Source organism: Lucilia cuprina, chromosome 5 (genome assembly GCF_022045245.1).
Source record: "Lucilia cuprina isolate Lc7/37 chromosome 5, ASM2204524v1, whole genome shotgun sequence".
NCBI lineage: Eukaryota > Metazoa > Arthropoda > Insecta > Diptera > Calliphoridae > Lucilia > Lucilia cuprina.
In genome coordinates, this window is record NC_060953.1 from 70,633,730 (window position 1) to 70,646,530 (window position 12,801).

The 12,801-nt window shown below is 25.5% G+C and overlaps 1 protein-coding gene across 12 annotated transcripts in view; it reads right to left on the reverse strand.

Annotated features, from left to right (window-relative positions):
* Positions 1–3,568: 3,568 nt before the first annotated feature.
* Positions 3,569–12,801, reverse strand: part of LOC111691012 (RNA-binding protein Musashi homolog Rbp6) — a 275,440-nt gene continuing 266,207 nt past the window's right edge. For 11 of the 12 annotated variants that reach the window (XM_046953188.1, XM_046953186.1, XM_046953197.1 and 8 more), the window contains one exon: positions 3,569–3,757. In XM_046953188.1, coding sequence (XP_046809144.1) covers positions 3,716–3,757 — 42 coding nt within the window. In that variant the 3' untranslated portion in view covers positions 3,569–3,715. The remainder of the gene's footprint in view (positions 3,758–12,801) is intronic. The other variant, XM_046953187.1, reaches the window with a different exon arrangement.

The window sequence follows — 12,801 nt, forward strand, 5'->3', positions numbered from 1 at the left end:
GGGACGGGCAAAATTCGAAACTTAGTTTTTTCGGAGCACTCTGCATAAATTCGTATTTAACATGTACTTAACCTTTTAACACTTTAAACCGACTGTTTATAGAAGATCAAAAATACTTTTTAATGAAAAAAAATATATATTTTCACACTATACAAAATATTAAAACTAGTCTCAGACGTTTGAAGGTTAATATGTACACAAATTTAAAACAAAATTGTTGTAAATATTGCTCACTGGCCCTTATTATGGAGATGTCTTATACTGTTAAACAATCCTTTAGCATTGGCTTAGTGTGACGTTCACTGTCTTTAAAATAAATAAACATTTTTATTACTTGGAACTTTAAAACCAAATGAGCTTAGGAAATCAAAAAATTTTAGAAATGAGGTTTACTTTAAAAAAGCCTTTCCACGTATTTACCGATATTTTCATATTGTATAGAACTATTTTTAAGAAAATGTACCCTCAAACCATTATTTTGTTGTTAATATTCCATGAAACGTTATTTGATTTGTTAACCCTTTATGGTGTTCTCAATCCAAAGGTTTAAATGAATTATTTTAAGACTAGTTATTTTATTTCTTGATTTTTTAGCTAAAAATTGCACATAAATTGGGCTTTTTCGATTTTTTTTTTCAATAAATTCATTTAATTATATAATTTTCTTCCCTTTTCTTTTAGTTTCTTTGAAAGTGAATGAAAATGTAATACAACAAATGATAATTATTACATAAATAACAAAACCAAATGTAAAATATGTATTTAAATTTTCTTTTGTTTTGCATTAAACTGATTAGTTAAAGATTTTGATTAAATTGTTCATTTTTATTATCATAGTTATTTTACTATGTTTTTATTTTTTTCTTATATGTATATATTTATGTATGTATAAGTATTCCTGTCATTATAAATGTGTGTATGTATTAGTACAATATGCATACATACGTATCAAATTATGCAGTAGTACAATGTATTCATTTATGGTTGTTTTTTGGTTTGTATTTCCTTATATTTACGAATATTATCAATATACTTTTTATTTCTTTTAAAATTTATGTATTTATAAATAGTAACATATTTCCCTAACTATTTGCTAAATGAAACATAACTTTTAAAAACAAATCTTAATTTCTTGTATCAATCGAAATTCGAAATTCATTTTTTAAAAATTTAGTTAATTTAAGACTAACAATTTTTATTTGATCATATAATGTGTATTCACACAGTGAGTGTGTATTTCGTGTAAGAATTGAAAATATATAAATAACAATATTCATAATCGATGAACACTCTTTATATAGTATTATTGTAGCAATAAAATTAAAACATATCAATATATGAAAGGCGACATTTTTTAACATATAACAATTATTTTTAAACCAAGATTAAGATATTTAAATCGAAAGTTGTAATTAGGTAGGAAAACGGAGCAACAAAAAAATTTATATTTAAATCCACTGAAGGAAAGTTTCTACGTTTCGTGATCAAACAGTTGATTTGTTTTTAGTTCCCGGAAATCTATGTGTGATCATTAAATTGACCTTATGGTTGACATTAGGTTTTTTATTCCAAAGACAAATCAGCTGATTTATCACGAAACGGAACGTAACTAAATGTGTTTTTATTTTTTTGATTTTTTTTAACATATGTGCTTTGAATGTTAATAGATAATTTCCCTAGTGTTTAGTGACAATTCATGTCTCATTGCATAGATGAGCTCCAGATCCATTAATTTTTTATACATTTCTCAAATACCCTTAAGGGATTGTAATCATGAAGTTTTTTCTTAATAGTTACATTTAACGTAATTTTAAAAAAATCGTAATGTTCAAAAAATGTATCTATTATTTTCGAGAACGACAATTTTTTTCGGGTTTTGATTATTCCCAGTATAATTTGGTGTGCTGATTCTGAATAAAGTCATATGCAATAATCTTTACAGAATTAATACATCGTTGAACGAGGCTTTAAAAACCCATTCAAATGATACGCCATTGTGTAAAAAAAGAACTGAAATTTAAAAACTCCAAGCAAGGTAAATTTTTACGGGAATAACAAAATGAGTCGATACATACATATATGCGTATTCATTTGGTTTGTAAATTGTTAAATGAGGGTCGTCAATGTCACAAAATGGAAACCATTTTAATTGAATTATTATTACCTTCGAAAAATCATATCACGGTATGTATAATAGAGAATTTAGTCGAATACTCCATCATTTAGTTTAGCTCTTATAATGTAAAATATGGGAAAAAACATTAGGATTAGTAACTTCGCTTCAGTGACGTATTGTCAAAAGCCAATTTGATTATTTTTTAATAAAAACCTTTTTGAAAAATTTTACAATTATATTTAGAAGATACTTTTTGTTGGGGTTCAGTACTATTTCAGAATTTCGATCTTCCATGCCTTTTGTTAATCATGCGTTTTTGAAATTAAAGTGGTTCTAGTATCGTTTCATTTATTTGCCACATGTGTATACATACATATATAAAGAGCTTTTAGTGGAATTTTTATTGTTGTCATAAAATGTAGTTACTTTTTTCGTGTTAATTATTTGTTTTTTAATATGTTATAGATACAAATTTCTAACATGAGTATGTATTTGAGTGTGTGTGTATACTTTTATCTGTGTAAAATTTTATATTGTTTTAAAAAGATTTCATTGTTCACATTTTAAAAGTGTTCAGTTAACAAGTACAATGTGTTTGTTTTTATATCCTGCGGTATTAAAACGTATTAACTTTGTTTTTATTTTGTTTACTTTTCATAATTTATTTATTATTTTGGAGGATGGATGTGTATTAAAAAATAAATTGTGTATATATTTTATATAGTTTTTGAAATTTTTTACTAAAATGTTTGGGGGAAAATTAGGAGGGGGATAAAAATAAGGTAGGGGCTTTATGTTGTTTATTATTTAATAATATAATTTGCTATATTATGTAATTTTTGTCGAGCTTTAATTACTAATTTTTATTAAGGGAATTTGTTTGTTTTAATTTTTGTTGCTGTTGTTGATTTTTGTATCATTTACATTTACAATTATATCATTCAACATCATCATTATTGTTTTTATTAAATTTATTTTGGCTTACCTTATTTATTACGAAAAATTAAAAAAAATTAATGCAATAATAATAATAATAATAATAATAATAATAATAATAATAACAGTAATAATAAAATGATCATAATTGTAATAATCATACAACATTAAAAGATTTGTTAAATTATATTTTAATATTTTTTTCAAATTGTATACGTGAAGTTGTAGTTTTGTTCGTCAATTTCTTGCAGCGATGGCTTCCTTTTTTGAATTATCCATCTCTGAGTTCAAATATTTTTATCCTCCATAATTTTATAAAATGTTGATGTGTTTTTTATGATGGTTTAAAAAATGTTTGTTAAAAAAACTTTTTTTGGATTTTTTATATTTTAAATTTTTGCTTGTATATATGCAAATGTTTAGTATATAGTTTTGTATATATATAATTATGTATATTTTTTTAATTTTTTATATATATAGTAGAGTTGATGTAAATATGTATTTGGTGTAATTGGTTTGGTTTTTTTGTTATTCTCAATATTGCAACATTTATATTTATTTTTTTAAACTGATGTTTTGTTTTTTATATATTTTTAACATATTTTTTGTGTTGGTTGTTGCCGCTGCTTAACTGATTTTATTTGTTGCGGTCCGTGCCTCCACTTAATGGTAACCATTTGTAAATGCCGCAGGAATTAGTGGTCCCTGAAAAAAACAGAAAACATTTATAACTTAAAAATAAATTATACATAAATAAAAAGAACTGAAAACACACATTATGAAGAAAATATCATACTTAATTATGACGTTATATAAGCATATATGTAAACGTTTACGTAAGTATTTTCGATGATAAGCTAGAGTGATTTTCAGATACATACATATTGAATTAACAATTTTTTTATTAAAGGAATTTAATTATAAAGGGGAGGCATTAAGAATTTTATGTGAACTTGGTGAGCCAAAACTAAAGTTTCTAATTTCTCGGACTTTTTTCATTCCCTGGAAATTTATAAAATGTTTCAATACATAATGGCCTGCTTCATTTTACGATATTTCTCTGTCATTAGTAAGTGATTAAAATGATAATTTTATTTATGTTATATATTTATTAATGTTATCTATAATGAAATATCTGATTTATGAACTCTTTCTAAATTTAAATATTTCAAAATTTACGTATTTTAAGAACGAAGTAGCCTTTGAAGAAACTAAATACATATACAGAATTTAAGAAGATCAAAACTTTAACAATGAACTTGAATTATAGTTACAAACAGTTTAAATGTAATATTTTCTACCAGATGAAAAACGATATATTGGGTATATCGTCTCTTGAAAGCTTTTTATAAATTTAATATTTATGTATTTTAACTGAAATCGTATCTCTTTGCACCAAACATAATTATTAATTTCTATTTAGTAAAACTATTACAAAGTTTTTAGTTTAAGTAAATCGTTTCTTAAAATTGCCTGATATTTCAAGAAAATTTAACAACAAATCCTTATATGGAATTCCCGAAAATTCCCAACAAAATTCTCTCCTTTGAATTATATTTTATTCTTATAAGCAGTAAAAATTAGATATTTGTATTCTAAAATGAACCACATTCCTTCAATGACACGCTTATGTTAATTTTATTGTTTTCCACCAAAATTGTATGTACATACTTCGAATATGTTATTTATAGTAACATTTTTGCATTTCTTTCTTTACTTTTAACTATTTTGCAGAGAAATATCTATAGATATGTATATATAAATTCTGGAATGTCCAGGGTGCTTCGCTACCCTAACAAAAATGTAATACAGACATAATTTTGACTTTTTGATTATCCAAAATTTAAGTTGATAACAAGTGTTTTTTTAATATTTCTGTTTTTTACGTTCATAATTATACAAAAGGAACGTGTATTTTTAATTTAGATTCTCATTCAATTATCACTTTTATGCTTTAATATTATAGAAAATTCAGATTAGTATAATTTTGGGATTACTTTATTCCCTATATTATAATTGTTACTTTTTGTTAAGCTCATTTTTTTTCGGAACAGATGAACGTAGATTTAAATCGTATGAGTTATATCTGTGATATATAGCTTTAAACACTGAGTATTATATGAACGTAATTTTTGAATAGGCAAAGCGGGAAAAATGGTACTCTTTTTTATTACAACTGTCCACAAAGGTAGAATTTCATCATTCCAATTGTATTTTTTGAGTTTTAATAATATTTCTGTATTTAATCAACTACATTTAATATGATTGAATAATTAATCTATAATCTATAAGAGGGACTTGGTACTTTTTTCTGATCAAATAGTACTTTTAGTATTTTCTTTTTTATTGAAAATAGCAACATAAAATTTAACATGACTGATGAGAATCCATAAAAGTGACTCTTTGCTACTTTTGCGTTCTTCAAATGTTACTTTTTGTATGTTCTCTAATATGAAGACAAAACACAAAATTAAATCTAGAAGCATACATTTTAACATACTTTCTTCAGTGTTACTCTTTAAATTTCCCAAGTTTGGAATCGAAACACATAAATTACGGTTTCTATTAAATGAAAATTTATATAAGGGATATTTTTAGCACTTTTTATAACCTTCACCTTCGTGAGAAGGGTATATATAAGTTTGTCTTTCCGTTTGTAATTTCTACAATAAAATTTTCCGACCATACATATACATGTTCTGGATCCTTATTGGTAGCGCTAGCCATGTCCGTCTGCTTTCAAGAAGATCGCTATTTTAAATCAGCATTATCGGTCCATAAATAACGGAGATATGAACAAAAATCCAAGACAACCTCTGAAAATTTCATTAAAAATTTAGATTATTTTTTTATGCTCAGACAGAAATTCCAAAGAAACAAAAACAAAACACATATCCATATTGTAAATTTTGTTATTGTACTTGTTTATAAAAGCAAAGCAGAGCAAGAGCAGCAGAGCAAGAGTAGCAGAGCGAGAGAAGCACTAATGTAGTGTTATTAGCTAGAAACATGAAACTAATTAATATATCCTATAATATTGAACCTAAGACATTGGAATAAGGTAGAAAGAACACATTTCGATAGTTTTCCGATTTTCATAAAGTTAATTTAAAGCATTTCTTTAAAATTCTATCTAGAAACTTGATGTTAAACATGTAGTGCCCGTAGCAAATAATAACTTATACACTAGTATAACATGTAAAGATTATTTAATATTTGAAGAACAAAAAAGTACCAGAAGTGAAATTCTGGTACTTCTTCCTTTGTCAAGAGTATTAATAAACAAGTATGAATGTATTTGAGCATGGCCGACCATATGATGACCTACACCAGTGAGTATTTTAAAAATATGGATTATTGTTTAAATAATGGAGCAATTAATTTGTTTTTACCTTAATTCTGTAATTTTTTTACAAAAAATCTCCAAGAGGACTTTTATGGGGGTAAGAGTAAATATGGGCCTATTCTTATAAATCTTGGTAGAGGCATTTACGTCTACTTTAAAATACTATTAATAAACTAAATTTTTAATAAAAAATAATTTCCCGTATTTGGTACTTTTTACATCTTTGTGAAATAGCAAACATTTTATTTAAAAAAATATAGTTTAATAAAGTTACCAAAATCGGATTTATTTCAGATTTTCTCCACTTAAAAATATGTATTTCGAAAAAGTTCCAGACATAGGCTCTTTTTAAGAGTAAATACACATGTACATATTTAAAATTTGTATACCCACCCTCCAAAAAGATGGGGCGATGTTTGTAACATCGAAATATTGATCATAGACCGGAGCTACTTTAGTTTAAACATGAATATTTAAAATATTTATTTAGCAATAGGAGCTAGCAAAAGGGGGCGAGGAACCTCCCATATTATGTATGGAAGGTACATCTTAAAATTTTTCACGAAGAAGTTTAACATATAAATTTAAATTTAATAAAAAAAGTCTATATATATGATAAACTTACGAGCTTAAATCATTAAATTTTTGTTAACATTTGAATAGTACATTGAAGAACTAGCAATATATGGCATCACACCTCGCATATAAAGTATACACAAAAACTTTTGGAGCTATAATCTTCAAATTTTCTACAAAAAACTTTTACGCTCATAAGAAGTAAATACAAAAAATATCTAGGGAAACCATTACAGCTAGTATCTTTAAAATAAAAATCATAAAGATGTTTTTTTATTTATATTGTTTTTAGAGTAGCAAAGAGTATTAAACTGAAAATCGAATTTTTAGATGTTATAATGATATCTATTGAAAAGTATGCTATCAATTATTTTTAAATGGGATATTACGTTTAGACGATCCTATCCGTTCTTTTCCACGCAATAATTTGTCAGATCATGTTACTTGTAGTATAATATAAATTGGCTTTTAATGGAATAATTTTATTATTTTATTAAAAATAATAAAATAATAACATTACTGCAAAGCATTTTTATTCTACCCTGTGTAGAATATATGCTAACTTGTGTTCACTTTAAAAAGTTCGCTATTCCTACTTTTTAAGTTTTGCTTCAATCAACCGCTACGTTTGAAAAAAAGACTCAAGAATACAAGTTGTTACAAAAAAGTACCAAAAGTCTTCCTTTAAAAACACTCATTCTATTAGAATTATATATAAGGTGTATTTTAAAATAAGAACACTTTGTAATGTAAATTTTCTCATTAAAGATCAGAAAAGGAAAGTAAAAATATTCCAGAATCAAGTTAAAAACAAATTAAATGCTTTATTTACATTTTTAACATACTGACTGGTGTAGGGTATCGTATAGTCGGTCATGCCCGACTATACACTTATACTTGTTTTGTTTAGTATTTAAAATGGGCAATATTTGTCTATATAAGGTTCCCTTCAGAAAATTACTATAACGCAATGGCAATGAAATTCGAAATGTACATTCGAAATGTTTTTATAAAATATGAGAAGCGGTCGAAAATCGATCCTACCTCCTATATAAAGATCCCATCAGAAAATGACTTTAACGTACATAACTCGCTTAAAAATACAATTGCACATAAACAGTTTTTTAGGAAGTATCTTTTTTACTTATTGCAAACAATAAAAATAATCATAGAATGACTTCTAAAACACTAAGCATTCTATACTAAACATTGCTTAATATAATTTTTTATAAATTGCAAAATGTTGTAAAGGATTTCTTTCAATTATAACAGATCTTATGATTTAGTATTTGTTTTAGAAATGTTAATGTAAGTTAACATTAAAATATTATTCGAGTATTCGACAAAAAATTTTCGAATTTTCTTTATTCTAAATTACAAATTTGTTATTAGTTTGAATAAAAACAATTTCCTCGATTAATCGAATATTTATATTAAACTAATATTTATATTAACCTAAATTATTGGTATGTTTTGGTTTTTTAAGTTTCGTTCCGAATCAACATTTTAAATATGAAGAAAATATGTGAATTATGTACTTTTTAGTGGCTTTGTATTAAAATATAGCTTAAGTACTTTTTATGGCGTTTTGGGTGAATGAACGATGCGTTTAAGTATAAAATAGTTGATAACACGTATATGCATCTTTAGCTAATATTAAAAAGAAAACTTGTGTAATGATAAAATAATACCGAAAAAATGACTAAAATATAGGATATTAAATTCTCTATAAAATCACGACCGTCAATATCACGTTTAGCGATATTCATGGTGACTTTTTACTTCTTATTAATAATGGTAAGGAGAAGCTATGTGTGCTTTTAAAACTGGAAGTATTGTATTTCAAACAAAAATATTTCAAAATATAAATTAAAGTACTTGTTTTACAAAATATTAACGTAATTTTTTATTCAATACTATAATAAAATATTCGTCAATGTCACTCTTAAATGTTATTCGAGTATTCGATTAATCGCCAAAATTTTTTTATTCTAAAAAGTAAGTTGTCATATTATTGATTAAAATACTTTTTAGGAATAAGTTAACAACTTTAAACGGCTTCCATTTCCATAATTTTCAAACCAAGTCTAATATGTTTAATTAACTAAAATATAAAAATAGATCAGAAAATGTTAAAAATGGATTTGACCCTTAAAAGTTTAGTGGGAAATGAATTGAGCATAAGAATCCTATTTTTATTGCTTGCTAAATTATAAAAAGTAATTTAAATAAATACAAAAGTATGTATATTCATTATTAACTATAATATTATTTTAGTTTATTTCGTTGAAGGATTAATGCGTTCCAAAATATAACTCTTACCATTTGATGGAATGGTCATAAAATTTATGAAGAACTATAAAAATATTTTTGAGTCTAATGTTGTACAGTGGTAGGCAACAGTTGGAAGATTAATAAAGATTTCCTGAAAATTAAGGTGATAATTCTAAATTTTTCATACATATTTTTTTTAATAGTTGTTAATTTAATTATTTTTTCTATTATTTTAGTTTTAGTTATTATAATATTTCATTATATTTAGATTTATTTTTATAGATTTTATGTTGGTGAGTTTACAAATAGAAGAAGAGAAAACTCATCTTCTAGAAGATAAGATTGGAACACTTCTAGATGATACTAAGAAGTCACTAATTGAAGTCACACCTAGAAGATTCGGCTTTAAATTTTTTAATGTACCATTCTTTAAAAAAATTCATTGAATTAATTTCTAAGAGAATTCATTCTTTATAGGAATGAATACAGTTGAATGATCATTCTTATATGTTTAATTTCTTCTATTACAAGTTGAATGAAATAAAATTTTTATAGTCAGTGATTTTGAAACGTGTGTAAATAATTCTCAATAACTGTCAAATGTAAAGCACTTAGATGTGTCGATAGTTCATATATATTCCTGTTAATGGTTGGAAAAAATATTCCTTTACCAAAATGTTGTATTTATAAATAAAATATGAACAAAAATCATAATACAAACCTAGATTTGTATCGGTCCAGAATTGGTCATAGCTCCCATATAAAATCTACTACCAAAAATTACTTAAACGAGCATATTTCATTGGTAAATAAAACTGTCACGATAAAATTCAACTTGAATATGTTTTGTGACATATAAACCATCATACAAAATTTTTTATGGGTCGGCCAATTTTTGGTCATAGCTCACCTAGATGGACCATTTCCGAAATTAACGTAATTAACGTAAACGCACATATTTCATCCATTACTTAAGCTATTATGTTAAATTTCGACACAAAAATGTTTTTTTTTTTATATGATGAACTCAACGATTTTTTTTCCAAATACCCTGGTTGGGGGTATTTAAGATTGGGCATAGCCGAATATAGCACTCTAATTTGTTTTAATTTCTTTGAAACAAAATAGAAAATTGCAGAAGGAAGAAAGAAAAAAAATTAAATTAAAACTGATTTATTAGTTCGGGCAGTAGCAACCGCAGCTCGGAAGCAAAAAGTCTTACGCTGAAAATTTGTTCCAAAAAACTTTCGCTAGTCCGACATGTCCTTCCAAGTCCATAAATTTGTTCTTATATACATATTTGCTCCATTTTGGACTTTAAATTGTCTTAATTGATTTCGCACGAAAAAAGTGATAATTTCAGCCAATGTGCATTTTTTCAAGAAAAAGTGTGAATCGATTCATTCGGACATGGCCGACAATTTATGATACACTACATCAGTCCGTATGTTTAAAATGTATGTAGATTTTTTTAAATAATTGAATATTTAATTTAATTTATTTAATCTTAATTTCGGAATATTTTACTTATTGTTAACCAAAAAAAAAAAACGATTTTCTACAAGAGGGTTTATAAGAGAGTACACACAGAAAAAAGATCGATTGGAAATCGGTTAGCATGATAAATATTTAGTTAAATTAATTAAAATTCTATCGCTGTAATTAATTATAAACGAATTGTGGTGTTAACAATTTCCATATCAGTAATTTGAACTGAATTGTATTGGTTATTAATTATTTTTGTGAATTCAGTAAAAGAAGCCGATTTTTATTTAGAATTGAAACGTCAGAACATCAAATATTAATCGTTGCAACTGAAAAATAGTAGAGCGTAAAAAATATTGGGCACTGCAACCAATTATTAATGGAAACAATTATTTAAAATTAAATGATGATTAAAGGAACCAATTTCGATGTTCACAACCAATAAGTTGGTAATTTTAGATGACGTACATAAAAAAAAAAAAATAAAATGAATTTATATTTAATAAAAAGACAAATTACATTTGAGGATAAATAAATACGGAAAGATCGGATATAAAAGGTAATGTTAAATATGTTTTATATCTCCTAATCTATTTTGTGTTATTTTCTATTAGTTTTCTTAATTTTATAGCTGCGGAAAGGTAGTACTCCTTTGGACATGTTAGACATGTTAGGATGAAGAACAAAATCCCGACACATAAACATCAAATTTTCATCAATCATCAAATAATATATATATACGTTTTGTATGTTTATACAGATTCATATTTTATTGTAAATATTTTAAATAAAATTAAATATATTTAAAAATACACATAATCCACAAATTGGGTTTTAATAAATAATAATTTCAGTTGTAAATACCAATAATTTCAATCCTGATTACCGAATAATAATCAAAAATAGTTGTGTACTCCATATATTCAATAAGATTAACCGAATTTTACAATAATCACAATCGAATAAAGGTATAGTTGTGAGAAGGTAAATATGGACCAATTTTTATACATTTTGGTAGAGAAATTTGTATGGGGCTAGGCGAAATAACGGACCGTCCTTAAGCTAAAATAATGTGTCAAATTTTATTAAATTATTTGAAAGTTGTGACCTTTGGCTTGCGCACAAGATTTACATGGACACACAGGCAGATGGACAGAGCTCAATCAATTCAAAAAGCGATTCTGAGCCGATTGGTATACTTTAATGCTGGAATATATCCTTCACTATTATATTGGAAAAGGCAACACATAAAAATATTAGTCCTACACCTACCTTAAAGTATATAAGTCAGCTCAGAATTACTTTTTGAATCGATTTAGCCATATAGGTAAGGTTTGTTTGGCACTAAACATGGGCAATATCGGTCCACTTTTTCCTATAGCCTCCATACAAGCGGCACCACGAAAAACAGCTTGAACGGCCACAACTGTTTCTTATGAGCCGAAATCTTTTAACAAAATTTTTTTAAGGATCGGTCCATAATTGAACCTTTCCCCCCTAATATAACGTCCCTTACAAATGACTTTAACACTTATTATTCGCCTAAAAATTCCAATATAAGGATGAAATTCTGAATAAATAAGTTTATTACAAGCCAAAACCTCTCTACCAATGTTTCTTTAGGATCGCACAATAAATTACTGGCTTAAAAATGTGAATGTAGAAACGAAATTCGAAAAGTTCCCATCAGGAATGAGTTTTGGTCAGGGACCGAAAATAATTGTTGTTTTTTTTTCTTTCAAATGAAAACGTTACGCAAAAAATATATTTATTTTATTTAGGGGCTTTTTAATCATTATTATAAGATTTATATTATTAACATTATCCGTAACCAATTAACATGAGAAATATATATTTTTGGTTATTTAGCAACCAATATTTTTTTTGATTATAGATAATCAAAATTAATTTAATTTATTTTTTGGTCCATATAAATATTAAAGAAATTAAAAGACACATTAATTTAAATTATATTATATTTATAAATGAATAGACATTTGTTGAATAACTGGTTTTTTTATTTATTTTGCCAAAGATATTTGAAAAAAATAAGAATTTTATGGCTATT